The following is a 25885-nucleotide window of genomic DNA, read 5'->3' on the forward strand; positions in this document are numbered from 1 at the left end:
CTATGGGGGACATTATTAATACTGGGGGCCACTATGGGGGACATTATTAATGCTGGGGGCCACTATGAGGGACATTATTAATGCTGGGGGCCACTATGAGGGACATTATTAATGCTGGGGGCCACTATGGGGGACATTATTAATGCTGGGGGCCACTATGGGGGACATTATTAATGCTGGGGGCCACTATGAGGGACATTATTAATGCTGGGGGCCACTATGAGGGACATTAATGCTGGGGGCCACTATAAGGGACATTATTAATGCTGGGGCCACTATGGGGGACATTATTAATGCTGGGGGCCACTGAGAGACAGAGTGTGATGTATTTTACATAGGACTGTGTGTTGGATGATGCTAAAGGGAGGGAATGATGTTTCTTACATGGGACTGTATATTGGAGGGGGCAGGAGAGATGATGTTATCTTACTTACATGGGCCTGTCTGTTGGAATGGCTGGGGCATTATTATTTCTGGGGGCACTACAGGGAAGATTTTAACTATAGGGGGCACTGCAGGGGGGCATTATAAATACAGGGGACATTATCGGGGTCCTGATTGCTACAGGGGGCTCTATAGGAGGCTTATACATCGGCCTTTTTACTACTGAGGGGTCTGTAGGGAGCTTTATTACCACTGGGGGAACAATAGGGGGACCTTATTGCTACTGGGGGCTCTGTGAGGGCATTATTAATACAGGAGGGCTCTTCTACTAATGGGGGCACTCTTGGGGAGCATTATTACTGTTAGAGGCACTGTAGGGGACAGTATTACTAATGAGGGCATTCTAGAAGGGAATTACTATTGGTTGGACTATGAGGAGCACTATTACTATGGGGCACTAGTATTTCTTCAGGATATTATTTTGGGGTATTGGGGGGGCACAGCGAGCAGCAGGATAACAGTGTTGGGACTCGAGGATGATGATAGAAATGTAAGGAACCTAAGATGTCTGTGTGTCACACTCTGCAGAGACGAGGCATGGCTGTGAGAAGTTGTCCGGACTGAATGGTGAAGATGTTGAGAAGATCTACATCAGAGGAGGCATCACCTGGAGGCCCTGGATGTGAGAGGTATGTGCTGCTGTATTCTCCTGTATGTTTGATGGTGTCTATGCAGCAGGTAAAATGTGTTTAGTGCTAGTGGGGGGCGTCGACTGGGGCCATATGCATTGGGGCTTGGGCCCCTGATCTTTTGAGACCCTAGCAATGCCCCTGGTAGAAGACTTATACAATCTAGAAGCTAATATATTACTACTTTCATTCATTGCAGAATGGCGTCTGCTGATCTGAGGGCCGAGCTGGACTGCTCCATCTGCCTGAGCCTCTATACAGATCCCGTGTCCCTGAGATGTGGACACTACTTCTGCCGCTTCTGTATTGTGAGTGCGCTGGATGCGCAGGAGGCAGCTGGAGTGTATTCCTGTCCTGACTGCAGAGCAGAATATCCGGAGCGTCCGGCCCTGGAGAAGAACAGGAAGCTGGGAAACATAGTGGAGCGTTTCTTCTCTGCTCGGCCTGATATGGAGGAGACCGGGATCTTCTGTACTTACTGTATAAGGTCTCCTGTACCGGCTGTGAGGACATGTCTGCAGTGTGAGACCTCTCTATGTGACGACCACCTGACAGCCCACAACAAGTCAGTGGATCATATATTAACAGAACCCACCAGATCCTTTGGCTACCAAAAATGTTCCCTCCACAAGAAGGTTCTGGAGTATTACTGCCCGCAGGACACTGTTTGTCTCTGTGTGTCCTGCTGTCTGGTCGGCGAGCACAGGGGACACCAGGTGGAACTTCTAGATGAGGCGTCTGAGAAGAAGAAGAAGAAACTGAGGAAATATCTGGAGGAACTAAACCCACAAAAAGCAAAAATTCTGACGAAACTTCAGAATCTGCAGGATCGTCAGAGGAATATCCAGGAGAAGGCCTCTGATAAGAGGAAGAACGTCAGGAAGTTATTTATGGACATTAAGGAGAAACTGGAAATGGCAGAAAAGAAAGCGCTGAGCGAGATCTCCAGGCAGGAGGAGAAGATTGTGTCCCAGATATCTGATCTGATCAAGAAGCTGGAAATAGAGGTGGATGAGCTGTCCAGGAAGATGCGTCACGTGGAGGAGATGTGTCATGTCACCGACCCAATAAGACTCCTACAAGAAAGTGACATTACAGTATGTGATCATGGAGATGATGAGGACACAGGGGAAGATGGTGGAGAGGGCAGGTCTGAGGATGATCTGGATGAGGTTCTGATCTCACTGACCTTACACCGATCTATGAGGGATATTGTCACCAATGTCACATCAGAGCTCGGGCTCCATGTTCCAGACATATTGCTGGATGAGGACACTGCTAATATATATGTGGAAATTTCAGAAGATCTGAAAACGGCAACAGGAACTGAAGAAGAAGAACATGGCAGACCAATATCACCAGGAAGGTTCCTGAATTATGCCCAGGTGTTAAGCAGATGTGGCCTCTCCTCAGGAAGACATTACTGGGAGGTAGAGTGGGACCAGAAAGGAAGATGTGACATCGGACTGTCCTATCCCAGTATAGATAAGGATGGAGATCTGTCTGGGTCTGGTGAGAATGATAAATCTTGGTGTCTGACCCTGGAAGATACAGAATACTCAGTGTTACATGATTCAGTCAAAGAAATGCTACATTCAAAGCTAACATGTCCAACACTTGGAGTCTTCTTAGACTATGAGGCCGGGCGTCTGTCCTTCTATCGGCTGTGTGACCCCATCAGACACTTACACACCTTCACCGCCTCCTTCACTGAACCCCTTCATGTTCTCCTCTATGTGGAGGATGAAGCCTCTGTTTCGATATTAAGCTGAGGTCATATCTATGGCAGCTTTAGGTGGCCAAGTCAGGAAATGTTACATGGTTCTGGGCCATCAGGCTCCTGTAGACGGCTTTTTTTCATTATCTCAAGTTAATCTGTTTCGAGGATTGTAGAGTGACACTTAACTCTGACTGTGTAGGATGATGGGAATTGTAGTATATTCGTTGTGGATATTCAAGTCCCTTTTGATGACAAAATAATAAATATTTGATGCCATTATTGTGTCACCTCATGTTCCTGGTTTATGTCTCAGGTCATTTTGGGCTTAGGCCTGTGTATACGAGGAGCTCAGGAGAAGCCTTCACTTGGCGACTGACAATACAGCAAGTTGTTAATGTACAAAAGAAAAGCATCTATATAGAACCGTAATCGGGTTGTATATCATTATTTTGATCACTTTGCTTGTATTTCCATCTTTCTCTCATCTTTCCTTATATCGACTAACAAATCCTGTTTACACAAGGCGAACATGTCGACAATTGATAATTTGAGAACAGTTTCTCGGTACCGTGCAGTTGATGTATGTTTTCAGTAGCCAATATTTGTGAATTGTTCCTTGATATTATGATGATAATTACCCAGGTTGAAGACCCTCAGCACAATATCCGTTAGCTGCTTCTAAAGGCCTCATATGCTACGACCAGCGGGTTTACTCCCATTGTGTTAGCTTCTCCTAATAGTTTGTTTGGGGCAGTTGCTATGCAGTGGTGTCACAGCGGATCCATTACTGTGGGTCAGCTGACCAGTCTAACGCAGGACTTTTGTGTTAAGGAAGGAGTTTCTGATTGGATAGCATTTCTTTAAATATTTCTGGCCTCTTCTGTGAACTTGCCGGTTGTAGCTTATAGAGTAACAAAACCTTTTTACAACTTTCTTTTAAACTGTTCAAAAATTATTTTAGTAATATACTTTATTAATCACTTATGCTGTTTGCCTATTTAAATAAGGTCCCAAAGTCATGGATTTTATCATCATTCTCTGACTTGGTACATCGATACCCTGTGTGCTATGCCAGGATTTAGCTGAGTGGACCCGGTTCCTGCCTGAGCCCGCTGCGCTCAAGGCTCTCTTATAGCACATTTCTACTCCTCTACCGATGTGTTATAGAGAGCCTTGAGCTGAGTGCAAGTCCCATTGAATTGAATGAAAAGCGCACCGCGCATGCGCAGCCGCCCTCATCCGATTCTATGTGAGTGCTGAAAATATCCTGTTTCCGTAAACATTGTAGAAGTGAATAGAAGTGGCAGAGCTTGCAAGGTGCCCCCTCCATCACTTTGCGGGCTCCGTTCTAAGGATAGGTGCGGGTCCTAGATGTCTCCTTACCATTCTCCTTCGGTTCTTGTCATCTGTTGCTCAGTTTCTACTTCTGTTATACCAGTGTTGATGGATGCTTCATTAAATGATTCCTGCAACCGCCTTGTAGTCGTATTATTCTATATACAATACCGGCAGCAGGATAATCTCATGTCACAGTCGATATCACGGCAGTATATTTTTCCATTTTGAGCATAAATGCACGGATTACGTTTATTGCACATTATGGTGCTGTGAATGGGTTAAGATGCCACCATCCCCCTCTACTGCAGCGGTTCATTGATGGCGCTTATCACACGCACACAGGCCCCTTATCTCTGCACCGGGTCGTGTCGTATATTACTGGGATAGCAGCGACATAATAGAAGAGAAGACCAGCGGATATAAATCCAGGTGCTCACCCTCTGAGAGGTCATACACGATGAGGTGAAGGAGAGAGGAGAGCGAGATGGCGACCAGACCGGTGAAGGAGGAGAGCATGAAGTGGCAGCGGTGGGAGGTGAGCCACGCCATGGGGGGTTAACTGTACAACTTCAGATTATTATTTTTGGATAAATCGGAATCTGCGGCCGGCTCCGTTTTCTATCGGCTCCCTTTCAGTACTTAGATACAGTACTTGGCATATAGTGGTCCGCCCCAGCCCCGCATTTTTTTTTCTGTATTTTGAAGAAGAAGAAATAAAGAAGATTTTTATTACAGCATTGGCGAGTAACACTGCAACCTGTCTGATAAATCCCGCCATATGATGTCCATGTTTGTAACCTTCCGCTTGCACGCTGTCAGGGTTGCAGTGGTTTTGGTTGCACAGTCGTAGACCGGTGTGAACAAGGCCCGAGGGTTATGTGAGCTTTGACCCCTCTGTTTTCTGGTGTCTCTTGTATGAAGGAGTCGGGGTCCACCAGAATCCAGCAATGGCTTCCTACTGGTTCAGGTAAAGCAGGATCCCAACCCCCATCTGTAACATCGTTGTCATGGTTACACATTGTCATTTAGGGTGGGTTCACAGAGGCTCATTTGCATATACTAAAACATCATTTTTCTCAGCAATGAGGGCACATATGAACATGGGACTAACATGGGATCATGTCGTATGGGCCCCCAGGCCCATACGACATGAGACGTGCTATTATTGTGCAAAACTAGTAGTATTGCCATAACCCTACCGACTCTTAGGCCTCTTTCACACGGGCGAGATTTCCGCGCGGGTGCAATGCGTGACATGAACGCATTGCACCCGCACTGAATCCGGACCCATTCATTTCTATGGGGCTGTTCACATGAGCGGTGATTTTCACGCATCATTTGTGCTTTGCGTGAAAATCACAGCATGTTCTATATTCTGCGTTTTTCACGCAGCGCAGGCCCCATAGAAGTGAATGGGGTTGCGTGAAAATCGCAAGCAAGTGCGGATGCGGTGCGATTTTTCACGCACGGTTGCTAGGAGATGATCGGGATGGGGACCTGATCATTATTATTTTCCCTTATAACATGGTTATAAGGTAAAATAATAGCATTCTGAATACAGAATGCATAGTAAAATAGCGCTGGAGGGGTTAAAAATAAAATAAAAAATAATTTAACTCCCCTTAATCCACTTGATCGCGCAGCCGGCATCTCTTCTGTCTTCATCTTTGCTGTGTGCAGGAAAAGGACCTGTGGTGACGTCACTCCGGTCATCACATGATCCATCACCATGGTAAAAGATCATGTGACGGACCATGTTATGACCAGAGTGACGTCACCACAGGTCCTTTTCCTGCACACAGCTAAGATGAAGACAGAAGAGAAGCCGGCTGCGCGAGCAAGTGGATTAAGGTGAGTTAAATTATTTTTTTAACCCCTCCAGCGCTATTGTACTATGCATTCTGTATTCAGAATGCTATTATTTTACCTTATAACCATGTTATAAGGGAAAATAATACAATCTACAGATTGTTCGGGTTTGGGTACCAAACATGCCGATTTTTCTCACGCGCTTGCAAAACGCATTACAATGTTTTGCACTTGCGCGGAAAAATCACGCATGTTCCCGCAACGCTCCCGCACCTTTTCCCGCAACGCCGTATGAAACCAGCCTTAGATAACAATAACACACTAGTTACGCCACACGGTCAATGTTGCAAATTTAAAGTGCAAAAAGCAATGGTGAAACTGCTATTTAACCCTTTTGCTGGGGCGATGTTCAAACATGACCCACGTGCAGCGGGCGTCATGGCCGGCAAGTCTCTGCTGTTTAAAACAGCAGAGGCCTGCGGCTAATTACCGCAATCAGCAATAATGTCAATCGCGGTAATTAAAGGCATTAGATGCCGTGATCAAGTGAGATCACGGCACCTAAATGCGCAAAAAAACGGAAGCTCGCGCTTCCAGGGTTACTACTGATGCCCCGTGTGGCCAAACAGGACATCAATAGTTGCGCTAAATGCTCTCAGTCTCGCTGAAGAGACTGGTAGCATTAATCCTGCAATTCTTATTTTGGCCACTAAATGGCAGGCCAACATAAGAAATGAGCAAATATGACTTCAAATGGGATTTTAAAAATCCCTGATAGTTCAAAATTAAAAATTAAAAAATTTAATTTATAGGTTCATATATGAACCTTGAATTCATGACAAAAAAAAAGTTAAACTTTTATATATTTTTTTAAATATTTAAATCGCCCCCCTTTCTGTATAATTAAAAAATAAATAAATAACAATAAATATAAACATCCTGGGTATAACCGCGACCGAAAACGCCCATACTATGAAATTTAAAATAATCCAATACGGCGAATGTCGTAATGGAAAATAGGGTCAAAATGGCCGATTTGCCATTTTTTCATTGCTTCTCTTACTCCCAAAAAAATTAAATAAAATGTGATCAAAAAGTCAACGCACACTGCAAAATGGTATCAATAAAAACTATGGATTGTCCCGCAAAAAATGAGCCCCTTAAACATCTCAGTAGACAGAAGTATAAAAAAGTTATGGGGGTCAGAATACGGTGATGTAAAACAAATATATTTTTTTTTCAAAAGTTTAAATGTATTTTTACACTATTTAGACATAAAAAACTATACATATGGGGTATCGTTGTAAGCGTACTGACCCAGAGAATGAAGGGCAGGGGTCAGTTTTGCTACATACGAAATGCCGTGGGAACAAAACCCATAAATCGGTAAAGGAATTGCCTTTTTTTTTCCAACTCCTCTCCATTATTTTTTATTTTTTTTACTGCTTTCCACTACATTTTATGCCGCAATTAATGGTGGCATTAAAAAGTATATAACTTTTCTCGCAAAAAATAAGCCCTCCTACAGCTATGTGAACGGAAATATAAAAAGTTATGGCCCAAGAAAGATAGGGAAGAAAAGTGAAAACTAAAAAACCTCCGGGAGTGAAAGGGTAAAAAAAAATATATATTATTTATATATAATTTTTTTTTTTTAATACAATACACCCCGAAAAAGGCAAGCCCTTATATGGCAACATTGACAAAAACCAAAGTTATGGCTTGGGGAAAAAAAAAAATCTAATCTAATGTCATACCGCTACTGGGCTGAAAATACTCCTCAAAAATACTAACAGGAGTCATTTTACTTCTCCGGAAAAAATGCAGTGCGACCTCCGCTCCCTTTACTTGTTGATGATTGTCACACAGCGTAAAATCAAACTAAGGAACATAAACAGCACAAAGCTGATAATGTCTATTACATTCCCTGTCTCCGCAGCCGACAACGGAACTCTGACCTTCAGCAGCTGAATGTGCACATATACAAGAGCCGGCCCCTGCAAGATCAGGGAGACCAAATCACCGCGTCGTCCCCTTTCTGATGCAGATCTACAGTATGGAAACCCTACAAACAGCTCCCCCTATCTCAGCTTCCTAGACCTCTGTCGGGTGGTGTATGTGTGTGACAGCGCTGCCCCCTCCTCCAGGAGCTACACGCCACCTGCGCCTATAGATATGTGTATTACAGTCGGTGGGTACAAAGGGTGTAGTTAATGCCCCTTTACCCAGTCCCAGTGTCCCCAGATGATACTGGTAGAAGAATTGGAAAATCCCGATGTGGAGAACATTAGAGTGAAGTCCTGAGATAAAAAGTTGCAGATTAACAGAATCTAAGGGAGTTATCTAACAAGCAGCTGACTCAGCACTAACCTCTGACCTCAGTCACCTATGACATCACTGCACCATCAGAATATACCAGTCACCTATGACATCACTGCACCATCAGAGTATACCAGTCACCTATGACATCACTGCACCATCAGAGTATACCAGTCACCTATGACATCACTGCACCATCAGAGTATACCAGTCACCTATGACATCACTGCACCATCAGAGTATACCAGTCACCTATGACATCACTGTACCATCAGAGTATACCAGTCACCTATGACATCACTGCACCATCAGAGTATACCAGTCACCTATGACATCACTGTACCATCAGAGTATACCAGTCACCTATGACATCACTGCACCATCAGAGTATACCAGTCACCTATGACATCACTGCACCACCAGAGTATACCAGTCACCTATGACATCACTGCACCATCAGAGTATACCAGCCACCTATGACATCACTGCACCATCAGAGTATACCAGTCACCTATGACATCACTGCACCATCAGAGTATACCAGTCACCTATGACATCACTGTACCATCAGAGTATACCAGTCACCTATGACATCACTGCACCATCAGAGTATACCAGTCACCTATGACATCACTGCACCATCAGAGTATACCAGTCACCTATGACATCACTGCACCATCAGAGTATACCAGTCACCTATGACATCACTGCACCATCAGAGTATACCAGTCACCTATGACATCACTGCACCATCAGAGTATACCAGTCACCTATGACATCACTGCACCATCAGAGTATACCAGTCACCTATGACATCACTGTACCATCAAAGTATACCAGTCACCTATGACATCACTGCACCATCAGAGTATACCAGTCACCTATGACATCACTGCACCATCAGAGTATACCAGTCACCTATGACATCACTGTACCATCAAAGTATACCAGTCACCTATGACATCACTGCACCATCAGAGTATACCAGTCACCTATGACATCACTGCACCATCAGAGTATACCAGTCACCTATGACATCACTGCACTAATTTATACCAGTTGCTTATGACATCACTGCACCTTCATGTTATGCCAATCCAAAGAAAGAGAAGGCAAGGTCCAGAGCGCTGTCTTTTTATAAATATTTGTTAAAAATTAAATAAAATCACCATGTATAACGCGTTTCAGAGGCGGTTATTTGAAGTTATCTGGTGAAGGGGGCAGACTGCCTCCGAAACGCGTTATACATGGCAATTCAATTTTTAATAAATGTCAGTTTGGAAGACAGAGCTCTGGACCTTACCTTCTTTTTTTCTTCTGGCTTCTGTGTGGAGCGTCGGGGGCGAGGTGGAAGCGGCTCCGGTGGCACACTCATCAGGCCTAATTACTGAGTTGTGCCGGTTTTTGGTGAGTGTATTTCTATCCGGCGTAGCTGCCCGCCTGTGAATGTTACACTATGGAGCGCCCTGTGTTTTAGTATCACGTTATACCAGTCACCCATGACATCACTGCAATATGTTTATCTTGTTCTTATGTGACACAAAAGAGAAATAAAGGACGAAGCGAACTAATGATGGTTGTGTCAAATTATTGACTTTTTTTACATTTTTTTTTTGGGGGGGGGGGGGGAGGAGGTGGCAGATTACTAGTGTGGGCGTAAGATAGCGGTGAGGTCGTGCAGGAATGTTCAGTATATACATAGTTACATAGTTGTTAAGGTTGGAAAAATACAAAAGTCCATCAGGTCCAACCTGTGATCCTGCTATATTGATCCACGGAACAAATCCCTGGATCAATGTCCATCTTCCTTTTAATAAGGGGTTGGGTCAAAGGGACAGGGTGAGTAGAAGAGGATTTCTATACATTGTCAGAAGCCTCAATGAAAAAAGTCATCTGAACCTTCCCTGAAGCATCTCCTGTATTTGCTGTGACCGGCTCCTGCGGCTCCTCCAGAGATTCACCGCTCTTAGGGTCCATTCACACATCCGTTTTTTCTTTCCTGATCTGTTCCGTTTTTTCAGGAACAGATCAGGACCAGATCTGGACCCATTCATTTTCAATGGGTCCTGGAAAAAATCGGACAGCACACATTCCGTTGTTCCATTCCGCATGTCCGTTTAAATATAAAACATGTCCTATTCTTGTCCTGAAAAATCGGATCCTGGACCAATACAAAGTCAATGGATCCGCAAAAAACGGAAGACATTCGGATTCCGTTCCTGGAAATTAGGCTTCCTCCCCAGTATTAAATGTGCCCCCCTCCCTCTATATTCATTGGTGGCCAGTGCGGCAGTGCGGATTCCCAGTAAGTTTTCTACAGATCTGATTTTTCACTTCGTGAAAAACTCAGATCCGACAGTATATTCTAACACAGAGGCGTTCCCATGGTGATGGGGACGCTTCTAGTTAGAATATACTGAGAACGGTGTACATGACTGCCCCCTGCTGCCTGGCAGCACCCGATCTCTTACAGGGGGCTGTGATCTGCACAATTAACCCCTCAGGTGCTGCGCCTGAGGGGTTAATTGTGCATATCATAGCCCCCTATAAGAGATCAGGGGCTGCCAGGCAGCAGGGGGCAGACCCCCCTCCCTCCCCAGTATTAAATGTGCCCAGTGCGGTCTCACCTCTCCCCCCCCCCCCCCCATCATTGGTGGCCAGTGCGGATTCCCAGTATTAATAAATGTGCCCAGTGCGGTCTCACCTCTCCCCCCCCCCCCCCCATCATTTTGGTGGCAGCGGAGAGTACCGATCGGAGTCCCAGTTTAAATCGCTGGGGCTCCGATCGGTTACCATGGCAGCCAAGACGCTATTGCAGTCTTGGCTGCCATGGTTACTTAGCAATAAATACAAGCATTATACTTACCTGCGACTGCGAGCTGCGATGTCTGACCGGCCGGGAGCTCCTCCTACTGGTAAGTGACAGGTCTGTGCTAAAAGCAATGCGCCGCACAGACCTTTCACTTACAAGTAGGAGGAGCTCCCGGCCGGTCAGACATCGCAGCTCGCAGTCGCAGGTAAGTATAATGCTTGTATTTATTGCTAAGTAACCATGGCAGCCAAGACTGCAATAGCGTCTTTGCTGCCATGGTAACCGATCGGAGCCCCAGCGATTTAAACTGGGACTCCGATCGGTACTCTCCGCTGCCACCAATGATGGGGGGGGGGGGGAGAGGTGAGACCGCACTGGGCACATTTAATACTGGGGAGGGAGGGGGGTCTGCCCCCTGCTGCCTGGCAGCCCCTGATCTCTTATAGGGGGCTATGATATGCACAATTAACCCCGCACTGCCGCACTGGCCACCAATGAATATAGAGGGAGGGGGGCACATTTAATACTGGGGAGGAAGCCTAATTTCCAGGAACGGAATCCGAATGTCTTCCGTTTTTTGCGGATCCATTGACTTTGTATTGGTCCAGGATCCGATTTTTCAGGACAAGAATAGGACATGTTTTATATTTAAACGGACATGCGGAACGGAACAACGGAATGTGTGCTGTCCGATTTTTTCCAGGACCCATTGAAAATGAATGGGTCCAGATCTGGTCCTGATCTGTTCCTGAAAAAACGGAACAGATCAGGAAAGAAAAAACGGATGTGTGAATGGACCCTAAGAGCGGTGAATCTCTGGAGGAGCCGCAGGAGCCGGTCACAGCAAATACAGGAGATGCCTCAGGGAAGGTTCAGATGACTTTTTTCATTGAGGCTTCTGACAATGTATAGAAATCCTCTTCTACTCACCCTGTCCCTTTGACCCAACCCCTTATTAAAAGGAAGATGGACATTGATCCAGGGATTTGTTCCGTGGATCAATATAGCAGGATCACAGGTTGGACCTGATGGACTTTTGTATTTTTCCAACCTTAACAACTATGTAAATGTGTAACTATGTACATACTGAACATTCCTGCACGACCTCACCGCTATCTTACGCCCACACTAGTAATCTGCCACCTCCTCCCCCCCCCCCCAAAAAAAAAATGTAAAAAAAGTCAATAATTTGACACAACCATCATTAGTTCGCTCCGTCCTTTATTTCTCTTTTGTGTCACATAAGAACAAGATAAACATGTTGCAGTGATGTCATTGGTGACTGGTATATATAGTGTAACATTCACAGGCGGGCAGCTACGCCGGATAGAAATACACTCACCAAAAACCGGCACAACTCAGTAATTAGGCCTGATGAGTGTGCCACCGGAGCCGCTTCCACCTCGCCCCCGACGCTCCACACAGAAGCCAGAAGAAAAAAAGAAGGTAAGGTCCAGAGCTCTGTCTTCCAAACTGACATTTATTAAAAATTGAATTGCCATGTATAACGCGTTTCGGAGGCAGTCTGCCCCCTTCACCAGATAACTTCAAATAACCGCCTCTGAAACGCGTTATACATGGTGATTTTATTTAATTTTTAACAAATATTTATAAAAAGACAGCGCTCTGGACCTTGCCTTCTCTTTCTTTGGATTGGCATAACATGAAGGTGCAGTGATGTCATAAGCAACTGGTATAAATTAGTGCAGTGATGTCATAGGTGACTGGTATACTCTGATGGTGCAGTGATGTCATAGGTGACTGGTATACTTTGATGGTACAGTGATGTCATAGGTGACTGGTATACTCTGATGGTGCAGTGATGTCATAGGTGACTGGTATACTCTGATGGTGCAGTGATGTCATAGGTGACTGGTATACTCTGATGGTGCAGTGATGTCATAGGTGACTGGTATACTCTGATGGTGCAGTGATGTCATAGGTGACTGGTATACTCTGATGGTGCAGTGATGTCATAGGTGACTGGTATACTCTGATGGTGCAGTGATGTCATAGGTGACTGGTATACTCTGATGGTACAGTGATGTCATAGGTGACTGGTATACTCTGATGGTGCAGTGATGTCATAGGTGACTGGTATACTCTGATGGTGCAGTGATGTCATAGGTGGCTGGTATACTCTGATGGTGCAGTGATGTCATAGGTGACTGGTATACTCTGATGGTGCAGTGATGTCATAGGTGACTGGTATACTCTGGTGGTGCAGTGATGTCATAGGTGACTGGTATACTCTGATGGTGCAGTGATGTCATAGGTGACTGGTATACTCTGATGGTACAGTGATGTCATAGGTGACTGGTATACTCTGATGGTGCAGTGATGTCATAGGTGACTGGTATACTCTGATGGTACAGTGATGTCATAGGTGGCTGGTATACTCTGATGGTGCAGTGATGTCATAGGTGACTGGTATACTCTGATGGTGCAGTGATGTCATAGGTGACTGGTATACTCTGATGGTGCAGTGATGTCATAGGTGGATGGTATACTCTGATGGTGCAGTGAATCCGCACTGCCACCGATGATGGGGGGGGGGGGGGGAGAGGTGAGACCGCACTGGGCACATTTATTAATACTGGGAATCCGCACTGGCCACCGATGATGGGGGGGGAGAGGTGAGGCCGCACTGGGCACATTTAATACTGGGGAGGGAGGGGGGTCTGCCCCCTCAGGCTGGCAGCACCTGATCTCTCACAGGGGGCTATGATTCGCACAATAATTGTGCGGATCACAGCCCCCTGTAAGAGATCGGGTGCTGCCAGGCAGCAGGGGGCAGTCATGGACACCGTTCTCAGTATATTCTAACTAGAAGCGTCCCCATCACCATGGGAACGCCTCTGTGTTAGAATATACTGTCGGATTTGAGTTTTCACATGTTTCCGTTTTTTGCGGATCCGCAAAAAACGGATGACATACGGAAACATTTTCAGGAACAACGGATCCGCAAAAAACGGACCGAAAATCGGGATGTAGAAAAATACGGACGTGTGAATGTAGCCTTACTGTGAAGAATGCTTCTCGCCTCTTATGACTGAATTTGTTTTTTCTCCAGGCGTAGGGAGTGGTCTCCTGTTTTTTGAGGGGGTTTAACACAGAATCGCTTCCCTCGATATTTTTTTGGATGGTCCGTTTATATATTTGTACAGGTTAATCATCTTCCAGGCCCTTTATCAGTTTAGTCGCTCTCCTTTGTACTATTTCCAGCTCCAGGGCATCCTTTCTATGGACTGATGCCCGGAAGTGAACTGTGTGTTCCCGGTGAATCGGCAGCAACGCTTTGTATAGTGGCAATGTTACATCCCTGTCCTGCGAGTCCAGACCTCGTTTAATACAAGACAAAATTCTGTTGGCCTTAGAGGCAGCTGACTGGCATTGTGCGGTTATTCAGTCTATGATCTACTAATACACCCAGATCCTTCTCAACCAGTGACTCTCCCAGTGTTACTCCCCCCGGACATATGCTGCATGCAGATTATTAGCCCCGAGGTTCAGAACTTTACATTTATCTATATTGAACCTCATTTGCCAAGTTTATGCCCAAACAGTAAGTTTGTCCAAGTCAGCTTGTAACTTATTAACATCTTCCATAGACCGGACCGTACTACAAAGCTTGGTGTCAACTGCAAAAATAGAAACAGCACTACTACTCCCATCGTCTGTCATTAATGGATAAGTTAAATAATAGCAGACCCAGCACCGAACCTTGGGGTACATCACTTATAACCGGGGACCATTCAGAGTAGGAATCATTGACCACAACTCTTTGGATATGATCGTGAAGCCACTTTTCAATCCAATTGCAAATTATATTTTCTAAACCAATAGACCTCAATTTACCCATTAGTCATCCGTGTGAGACAGAATCATGTGCCTTTGCCAAGTCCAAAAACACAATATCCACAGCCGCCCCTCTGTCCAGGATTCTACTCACCTCATTACATCCACAGCCGCCCCTCTGTCCAGGCTACTACTTACCTCACTACATCCACAGCTGCCCCTCTGTCCAGGCTACTACTTACCTCACTATATCCACAGCCGCCCCTCTGTCCAGGCTACTACTTACCTCACTACATCCACAGCCGCCCCTCTGTCCAGGCTTCTACTTACCTCACTACATCCACAGCCGCCCCTCTGTCCAGGCTACTACTTACCTCACTACATCCACAGCCGCCCCTCTGTCCAGGCTACTACTGTCACGGATGGTGTACAGGAAGCAAGACAATACCATATAAACAATGACTCTCTGGATCCACAACTAAGGAACAAAGGGAGACCTCTGCAATAGACCTGCCACTCTCCCTCACTGCTCAGCCTATGCGAACACCCCAAAGGTGGATGGGCGCATATCCACGTTCCTCGGCTATCTATTACCTGAAGACCCTACAATAGTGAGGGGACACGACCACCGGCTCCCTACACTGACACGGAGGGAGTCAGGGTCACCTGGATCCAGAAAAGAGAAAATCATAAATACATAAACAGCACTTATCTTGCAGACGACTGACGACTGAGGACTGGGAACTGGGAACAGCATGCACACACACTCCAGGAAGTTGTATCAGCCGCACACTACTGCATTATGGGGAGGAACTTAAAGGGCAGCAATCAGTCCAACTGCATGACAGCTGAGATAGACTAACGAGATGAGAAACTAAACCAAAACAAAGAAATTCAAGGAGGAGGATCTGAAAAGCTCCTGTCAGCGCTTCTCAGCTGTCTGGCTGTGACAACTACTCACCTCACTACATCCACAGCCGCCCCTCTGTCCAGGCTTATACTTACCTCACTACATCCACAGTCGCCCCTCTGTCCAGGCTTCTACTTACCTCACTACATCCACAGCTGCCCCTCTGTCCAGGCTTCTACTTACCTCACTACATCCACAGCTGCCCCTCTGTCCAGGCTTCTACTCCGCTCACTACATCCACAGCCGCCCCTCTGTCCAGGCTTCTACTTACCTCACTACATCCACAGCCGCCCCTCTGTCCAGGCTTCTACTTACCTCACTACATCCACAGCTGCCCCTCTGTCCAGGCTTCTACCTACCTCACTACATCCACAGCCGCCCCTCTGTCCAGGCTTCTACTTACCTCACTACATCCACAGCTGCCCCTCTGTCCAGGCTTCTACTCCCCTCACTACATCCACAGCCGCCCCTCTGTCCAGGCTTCTACTTACCTCACTACATCCACAACCGCCCCTCTGTCCAGGCTTCTACTTACCTCACTACATCCACAGCCGCCCCTCTGTCCAGGCTTCTACTTACCTCACTACATCCACAGCTGCCCCTCTGTCCAGGCTTCTACTCCCCTCACTACATCCACAGCCGCCCCTCTGTCCAGGCTTCTACTCCCCTCACTACATCTACAGCCGCCCCTCTGTCCAGGCTTCTACTTACCTCACTACATCCACAGCTGCCCCTCTGTCCAGGCTTCTACTCCCCTCACTACATCCACAGCCGCCCCTCTGTCCAGGCTTCTACTCCCCTCACTACATCCACAGCCGCCCCTCTGTCCAGGCTTCTACTTACCTCACTACATCCACAGCCGCCCCTCTGTCCAGGCTACTTCTTACCTCACTACATCCACAGCCGCCCCTCTGTCCAGGCTTCTACTTACCTCACTACATCCACAGCCGCCCCTCTGTCCAGGCTTCTAAATACCTCACTACATCCACAGCCGCCCCTCTGTCCAGGCTACTACCCACCTCACTATATCCACAGCCGCCCCTCTGTCCAGGCTTCTACTCCCCTCACTACATCCACAGCCGCCCCTCTGTCCAGGCTTCTACTCCCCTCACTACATCCACAGCCGCCCCTCTGTCCAGGCTTCTACTCCCCTCACTACATCCACAGCCGCCCCTCTGTCCAGGCTTCTACTCCCCTCACTACATCCACAACCGCCCCTCTGTCCAGGCTTCTACTCCCCTCACTACATCCACAGCCGCCCCTCTGTCCAGGCTTCTACTTACCTCACTACATCCACAGCCGCCCCTCTGTCCAGGCTTCTACTTACCTCACTACATCCACAGCCGCCCCTCTGTCCAGGCTTCTACTTACCTCACTACATCCACAGCCACCCCTCTGTCCAGGCTACTACTTACCTCACTACATCCACAGCCGCCCCTCTGTCCAGGATTCTACTTACCTCACTACATCCACAGCCGCCCCTCTGTCCAGGCTTCTACTCACCTCACTACATCCACAGCCGCCCCTCTGTCCAGGCTACTACTTACCTCACTACATCCACAGCCGCCCCTCTGTCCAGGCTACTACTTACCTCACTACATCCACAGCCGCACCTCCGTCCAGGCTACTACTTACCTCAGTACATCCACAGCCGCCCCTCTGTCCAGGCTACTACTTACCTCACTACATCCACAGCCGCCCCTCTGTCCAGGCTACTACTTACCTCACTACATCCACAGCCGCCCCTCTGTCCAGACTACTACTCCCCTTAGTTAGTCTGACAGCTTCCCATAGAAGGCCCTCAAACATTTATCCCACTATGGATGTTAAGCTTATTGGTCTATAATTTCCTGGTGAAGACCTAGCACCCTTTTTGAAAATAAGCAGCACATTAGTGGCAAGTTGTCCGTTTTCTTTTTCCCGTTTACGGGCCGTTCTTTGTGTTCCGTATACAGTCCGTATATGGAACCATTCATTTCAATGGGTCCGCAAAAAAAACTGAATGTACTCCGTATGCATTCCGTTTCCGTATTTCCGTTTTTCTGTTCCGTTGAAAGATAGAACATGTCCTATTATTGCCCGCAAATCACATTCCGTGGCTCCATTCAAGTCAATGGGTCCGCAAAAAAAACGGAACACATACGGAAATGCATCCGTATGTCTTCTGTATCCGTTCCGTTTTTGCGGAACCATCTATTGAAAATTGTGCCCAGCCCAATTTTTTCTATGTAATTACTGTATATGCCATACGGAAAAACGGAACGGAAACACAACGGAAACAAAAAAACTGAACAACGGATCCGTGAAAAACGGACCGCAAAACACTGAAAAAGCCATACGGTCGTGTAAAAGAGGTCTAACCGAGCAAAACCAAGCATCAGTGCCCCCTAACAGAGCCAAACAACACATCAGTGCCCCCCAACAGAGCCAAACAACACATCAGTGCCCCCCAACAGAGCCAAACACATCAGTGCCCTCTAAAAGAGTCAAACCACACATTACTGCCCCTGAACAGAACCAAACAATACAACAGTGCCCCCCATAACACAGAAAGACATAAACCTCCCACATAACCAGCCACATCACTACCGCAATAAGAGAGCCAGAAACATCAGTGTTCTTAATAACCATGACAGATACATCAGTGCCCCCCCCCTTCCCGCCTTCATTGGTGACGTGAGATTATAGATTTCACAAATGATGATTCCCCTACCAGTAACAATGATCTTTCACAATATGGTATTTATGTGCACTTCCCCTTTAAGTGACATAGGTTGACAGTGCCCACCCTCCGTGACGTCAGCTAGCCCGAGGGAGTTTTCTGCAACTCACACCATGTCACACAAGCACTCCGCACTCTCAAGTCCTGAAGAAGTTTAAAGGTAGGTGATCTGAAACACAGGGAGACCATTCCGTGTGTATCGCCTACAGCCTAGATCAACTATATTAACTCTGCTATGCCGTATAGTACATGTAAGACTGAATGCAGCAGAGCTGAGCCACACACCGCACATTCCAGAACAGATCATAAATGTCAGCAACTCAAGGGTGAAATATAGTCACATAGTTAATACGGTTGAAAAAATACATAAGTCCATCAAGTTCAACCAAGGGATCGGTGGGGACGCGAATCCGAGAAGGAAGTGAGACTCAGATTTCTACACGTTTTCATAAGCATTAATGTTGTTTACTTTTAAGAATTCGTCTAAACCCTTTATAAGGCCGCCCCCTGTTCCTGCTGTGACCACGTCCTGAGGAATCTATTCCACACATTCACAGTTCTTACAGTAAAGAAGCTTTGACGCTTCTGGAGACTGAAGTTTTTCCTCTCCAGTCGGAGGCAGCGCCCCCTTGTCTTCTGAGGGCATTTTACATGGAACAGTTTTTGTACGGCCCATTTATATATTTGTATAAGTTAATAATGTCCCCTCTTAGACGTTTCTTCTCAAGACCAAATAAATTGAATTCTATAGGTCTATAATTACATGTGGAGGACCTAGATCCTTTTCTGAATATGGGCACCACATTTGCCTTGCGCCAATCACTTGGCCCTGTACCAGGACCTAGAGAATCTTTAAAAATTATAAACAGGGGCACAGCAATGACTGAGCTGAGCTCTTTAAGCACTCTTGGGTGTAATCCATCTGGACCCGGAGCATTGTTCACATTTACCCTATTTACCTTCTCTTGGACCATATCTACAGTTGGCTAATTGAGTATATCACTGGATGCACTAACAGCCCCAGCACCACAGATATCAGCTCCTTTCACTTCTTTTGTATATACAGAGCTAAAAAAAACATTTAGTAACTCTGCTTTTTCTTATCTTCAGTGACTACCTTTACCATTATTTAGGGGACCTACCTGCCCAGACCTTGGTTTTTTAGCATTTATATATGTAAAGGGTTTCTGTCACCTGAAAAATGGGTATTAAGCTGGCTGATATAAGCGATGTGCTAATGTCAGCTGAACATAACTATATTAGTGCCATCTCACTGCCCGTCGCCGTTATTGAGAAAAACAAACTTTTATAATATGCTAATTAGCCTCTAGGAGCGGGGGGGGGCGTTGCCCCTGCTCCTGGAGGCTCCGTTCTCCCACCTCTGGCCACGCCCTGCTACACTAGATTGACAGGAGCAGGCATCGCTGGTCTCCTACCTCCGGCCCTGTCTGCGGTGTAAATCTCGCGCCTGCGCCGTCCCGTTCAGTATACGGCGCAGGCGCAGTGAGTGAAGGGTGCTCGCCGGCTGCCAGCTTCCTCACTGTGCCTGCACCGAATACTGAACGCTGGGAGATTTACACTGCAGACAGGGCTATATTTCTGTACATAGGAGGCAGTATTATAGTAGTTATATTCTTGTACATAGGAGGCAGTATTATAGTAGTTATATTCTTGTACATAGGAGCAGTATTATAGTAGTTATATTCTTGTACATAGGAGCAGTATTATAGTAGTTATATTCTTGTACATAGGAGCAGTATTATAGTAGTTATAGTCTTGTACATAGGAGCAGTATTATAGTAGTTATATTCTTGTACATAGGAGGCAGTATTATAGTAGTTATATTCTTGTATATAGGAGCAGTATTATAGTAGTTATATTCTTGTACATAGGGGGCAGTATTATAGTAGTTATATTCTTGTACATAGGAGCAGTATTATAGTAGTTATATTCTTGTACATAGGAGGCAGTATTATAGTAGTTATATTCTTGTACATAGGAGCAGTATTATAGTAGTTATATTCTTGTACATAGGAGGCAGTATTATAGTAGTTATATTCTTGTACATAGGAGGCAGTATTATAGTAGTTATATTCTTGTACATAGGAGGCAGTATTATAGTAGTTATAGTCTTGTACATAGGAGCAGTATTATAGTAGTTATATTCTTGTACATAGGAGCAGTATTATAGTAGTTATATTCTTGTACATGGTAGTAGTATTATAGTAGTTATATTCTTGTACATAGGAGCAGTATTATAGTAGTTATATTCTTGTACATAGGAGCAGTATTATAGTAGTTATATTCTTGTACATAGGAGCAGTATTATAGTAGTTATATTCTTGTACATAGGAGCAGTATTATAGTAGTTATATTCTTGTACATAGGAGCAGTATTATAGTAGTTATTTTCTTGTACATAGGAGTAGTATTATAGTAGTTATATTCCTGTACATAGAAGGCAGTATTATAGTAGTTATATTCTTGTACATAGGAGGCAGTATTATAGTAGTTATATTCTTGTACATATGAGCAGTATTATATTAGTTATATTCTTGTACATGGTAGTAGTATTATAGTAGTTATATTCTTGTACATAGGAGCAGTATTATAGTAGTTATATTCTTGTACATAGGAGCAGTATTATAGTAGTTATATTCTTGTACATAGGAGCAGTATTATAGTAGTTATATTCTTGTACATAGAAGCTGTATTATAGTAGTTATATTCTTGTACATAGCAGTATTATAGTAGTTATATTCTTGTACATAGGAGGCAGTATTATAGTAGTTATATTCTTGTACATAGTAGCAGTATTATAGTAGTTATATTCTTGTACATAGGAGGCAGTATTATAGTAGTTATATTCTTGTACATAGGAGCAGTATTATAGTAGTTATATTCTTATACATAGGAGCAGTATTATAGTAGTTATATTCTTGTAAATAGGAGGCAGTATTATAGCAGTTATATTCTTGTACATAGGAGTAGTATTATAGTAGTTATATTCCTGTACATAGAAGGCAGTATTATAGTAGTTATATTCTTGTACATAGGAGCAGTATTATAGTAGTATATTCTTGTACATAGGAGCAGTATTATAGTAGTTATATTCTTGTACATATGAGCAGTATTATAGCAGTTATATTCTTGTACATAGGAGGCAGTATTATAGTAGTTATATTCTTGTACATAGGAGCAGTATTATAGTAGTTATATTCTTGTACATAGGAGGCAGTATTATAGTAGTTATATTCTTGTACATAGGAGCAGTATTATAGTAGTTATATTCTTGTACATCGGAGCAGTATTATAGTAGTTATATTCTTGTACATAGGAGCAGTATTATAGTAGTTATATTCTTGTACATAGGAGCAGTATTATAGTAGTTATATTCTTGTACATAGGAGCAGTATTATAGTAGTTATATTCTTGTACATAGGAGCAGTATTATAGTAGTTATATTCTTGTACATAGGAGCAGTATTATAGTAGTTATATTCTTGTACATAGGAGCAGTATTATAGTAGTTATATTCTTGTACATACGAGCAGTATTATAGTAGTTATATTCTTGTACATAGGAGCAGTATTATAGTAGTTATATTCTTGTACATAGGAGCAGTATTATAGTAGTTATATTCTTGTACATAGGAGCAGTATTATAGTAGTTATATTCTTGTACATAGGAGCAGTATTATAGTAGTTATATTCCTGTACATAGGAGGCAGTATTATAGTAGCTATATTCTTGTACATAGGAGCAGTATTATAGTAGTTATATTCTTGTACATAGGAGCAGTATTATAGTAGTTATATTCTTGTACATAGGAGCAGTATTATAGTAGTTATATTCTTGTACATACGAGCAGTATTATAGTAGTTATATTCTTGTACATAGGAGCAGTATTATAGTAGTTATATTCTTGTACATAGGAGCAGTATTATAGTAGTTATTTTCTTGTATACGGGATGTGTTATCAGTGATTGATAGTATTCTCTATGTAAGTGTTTATACAGAGATAGCTGTCAGTTACTGATAGTTGTACACAGGGTGGTATGATCGATTATTCATAGCATTCTCTGTGTAAGTGTGTATACAGAGCTGTCAGTCGCTGATAGTTGTGTTTACGGGGGGTGGTCTTAAATTCTGAAAAAGCAGAGGTGTAAATTTATAAATGACATGAGTATTGAATCTTTTCCCATAAACCTATACATCACTATAACTTCTGCTGCTCCATAACATGGTGTTGCAGATTGCACTGCATTTTATTATGACAGGTTCTCTGTAAAAAAATAATAATATTTATTGTCATTTAATTGTAATAAATTTTGGAACATATTGTCTTACAGGTTACCTGCCAGGCAATGGACATGAAGGCCTATCTCCAGAGGGTGAGTTTGACAGATACTGCACCTCCTTCCCTCTCTGCATTACGTGAATTACACCGCCACCATGTACACTCTGTGCCCACAGAAAGTCTCAGCATACATAGCGGGGAGAAAATTATCTTGGATATTCCATGGATATATAATAAAATAGTTGTTAGGAGACGAGGCGGTTTCTGTTATGAGAACAATGGACTGTTTTTATGGGTGCTGCAACAACTGGGCTACAAAACACAGGTGCTGTCAGCCAACGTGAGGAACATATTCATTGGCATTTATGGTCCACCATTTGACCATATGATATTGACGGTAGAACTGGAAGGAAGGAGATGGCTTTGTGATGTTGGTTATGGTGAAGGGATTGTTGAGCCATTTCCACTAGAGGACGGATGGGAAGAGGAGCAGGACAGCGGTGTTTATCGGTTACGGGTAGAAGGAGATGAGTGGTACATGGAGAGGAAGGAGGAAGAAATCTGGAGGAGTCTATTCAAGTTCACCCTCGAGGAGAAGAAATTTGAAGATTTCCAGGAGATGTGTGAATATCACCAGACTTCGCCCAGTTCTGTATTTGTTCGAAAGTCCTTCTGTTCCCTTCAGCTCCCACGTGCAAGGCTGACGTACATGGGGCGCCGTCTGATCAGCACCCAGTACACCAAGGGAGGTGGAAGTGTGAAGACCACTCAAGAACTCACTGAGGAAGAGATCCCAAGTTTACTCAATGATAAATTTGGAATTGTTCTGAATGGAAAACTGATACCGAAGGATGAAAATATTGTGATACCAAATCAACTTCAATCAGTAAGGTTCAGAATTTGTTACGTGTTACTAAAAATCCATTACATACTTGTACTTTAGACTTACCAGCATGTCCTCTCATTGCTGAGCCATTGGTACTTTACATAGCTATGTGCAATATATTCATGGACAAAGAGTTCCAAAGAGTTTTAGGTGTCAGGGGCGCAGCATTTTCTAGAATGTTCTTTGACATTTGGGTTCATTGAAGGATGTGGAAGACATTTTACTAATCAATTATATTTCTCTTGTAGGACTACTCTTCCAAGCCAGATCTGAACACCTATCTCCAGAGGGTTGGCCTTCCAGAATTCAAAGCACCTTCAATGCAACCATCCCTTTCTGGGTTACGAGCTGTACATCGCCATCACTTGCTCTCTATCCCTTTTGAAAGCCTTAGTATCCACAGTGGGGAAAAAATCCATCTAGATATTTGCTGGATATATGAGAAGATTGTCCTGAGAAAACGTGGAGGCTTTTGTTTTGAGAACAATGGTCTTCATTTTTGGGTCTTGCAACAATTGGGGTACCAGCCACGGGTCATATCGGCCAGAGTGAGGGATGAAGTGACCGGTGTTTATACACCTCCACTTTCACACATGTTGTTAATAGTGGAACTTGAGGGAAGGAGATGGCTTTGTGATGTTGGTTTTGGTGAAAGTATCTTAGAGCCATTTCCGTTGGAGGCCGGATGGGAAGAGGAGCAGGGAAGCTGTGTGTATCGATTACGAGTAGAAGGAGATGAGTGGTACATGGAGAGGAAGGAAGAGGAAGACTGGAGGAGTCTATACAAGTTCACCCTCGAGGAGAGAACATTTGAGGATTTCCGGGATATGTGTGAATATCTTCAAACTGAACCAAGCTCTTTTTTTGTCCGTAAATCCTTCTGTACCCTAAGGCTCCCCCACGGAAGACTGACGTACATGGGGCACCGGCTGATCAGCACCGAATACACCAAAGGAGGTGGAAGTGTGAAGACCACTCAAGAACTCAATGAAGAGGAGATTCCAGGTGTACTGAGAGATAAATTTGGGATTGTGCTGAGTGGGAAACTGATACCAAAAAATGACTAAGCATTTACCAATAACCGTCAACCCAGTAACATCTATCCATCATTATACATATGTGTTACATATCGGGGATGTAACTTCTGGTTAGTTTAAATCCACCAAACTACTATCTCTCTGTCATCAGAGTGATGTCTGAAGCTGTCCAAAGTATGTTTATCATAGGCAGTCATCCTCACCAAGCACCCAAGACCTAATGCATTTCTTAATCTGCAGTTTTAGGTTGTGCTGGGACTTCCCACTGATAGAGGGGGAGAGAGCTGTTTCATCCATGGTTTGTAAAAAAAAATAAAAAATAATACTTGGAGAAAATTAAAAGTATTTTACAGAGAGTAAAGAAAAGCCTTACAAATTTGGTTGAAAAAATAAAAAGATGATGACAGAGACATTTACTAGAGATGAGCTTAGTATTGGAAAATTCGATTCGGCTGCTTGTCCGAATTTTACAAAAAAGTTTGCTTTGTGATGAATTACTTTGTAACGAAGCTCATTTCTTTGTAAATAGTGGGAACAATGACAGGGAGCGGATATTGCGCCGCTCTCCGTTATCGTACCCCTCATATCTGATCGCAGTGTCTGACATTGATATTACAGTGTAAAATAAAAAATAAATAAATAAAATTATACCTCATCCATTTGATCGCAAAGAGCCGGCCGCCGTTATCTTGATTGAAGATCTACTTTGAAATCTTGCGCAGCCCCTGATGACATCATAGGTAACGGCGCACTGGATTTCATGTGGGATGTTTAATCAAGATGGCAGCCGGCTCTTGGCACTGATGAGGTAAGTATGATTTTTTTTTTTCTATTTTGTAACGCCATTCAGTGAAAATCGATTTGTTACCACAAAGCACGAGGAAATTCGGCTTCGCCTGAAATTTAGATCGAAGTCCACTTCGAAGACTTCAATTCGCTCAACACTAACACTTACCTGTAAGAGCTTTGTAATATGTCACAGTCTGTCTTTATGCAAATAGTTCACTTCTCTTTTCATTTCTAAGACTTTCAACTCAAAACGAAATCTTCACATAAAAAAGCGTAAAAATATCAGTGTGACTGGAGTTAGCCGCCATATCTCACCAACCCCCAGAGTTACAGGTAGCTGAGATCGGAGGAGCTGTTTGGTAAAGTCCTCACCTT

At 44.2% G+C, this 25885-nt stretch overlaps 2 protein-coding genes across 2 annotated transcripts; both read left to right on the plus strand.

Annotated features, from left to right (window-relative positions):
* Nucleotides 1-1028: 1028 nt before the first annotated feature.
* LOC121007829 (E3 ubiquitin/ISG15 ligase TRIM25-like) lies at nt 1029-2845 on the plus strand. The gene is made up of 2 exons (XM_040440063.1): nt 1029-1073; nt 1273-2845. Exon 2 carries the CDS (start codon nt 1274-1276, stop codon nt 2843-2845), a length of 1572 nt encoding a protein of 523 aa, XP_040295997.1. The 5' UTR covers nt 1029-1073; nt 1273.
* Nucleotides 2846-18239: 15394 nt separating this feature from the next.
* On the plus strand, nt 18240-25084 carry LOC121007781. Its single transcript, XM_040439982.1, has 3 exons — nt 18240-18661; nt 22851-23684; nt 23933-25084. Exons 2-3 carry the CDS (start codon nt 22866-22868, stop codon nt 24749-24751), a joined length of 1638 nt encoding a protein of 545 aa, XP_040295916.1. The 5' UTR covers nt 18240-18661; nt 22851-22865; the 3' UTR covers nt 24752-25084.
* Nucleotides 25085-25885: the final 801 nt, after the last annotated feature.

The sequence above is a fragment of the Bufo bufo genome, chromosome 7, assembly GCF_905171765.1.
Source record: "Bufo bufo chromosome 7, aBufBuf1.1, whole genome shotgun sequence".
Lineage (NCBI taxonomy): Eukaryota > Metazoa > Chordata > Amphibia > Anura > Bufonidae > Bufo > Bufo bufo.

Excerpts from the sequence above, each read along its gene's own strand:
- LOC121007829 (XM_040440063.1), top strand. The coding sequence starts at position 1,274 with ATGGCGTCTGCTGATCTGAGGGCCGAGCTGGACTGCTCCATCTGCCTG.
- LOC121007781 (XM_040439982.1), top strand. The coding sequence starts at position 22,866 with ATGGACATGAAGGCCTATCTCCAGAGGGTGAGTTTGACAGATACTGCA. Across the intron at positions 23,685-23,932 it reads TACCAAATCAACTTCAATCA|GACTACTCTTCCAAGCCAGA; the intron begins GTAAGGTTCAGA and ends TTTCTCTTGTAG.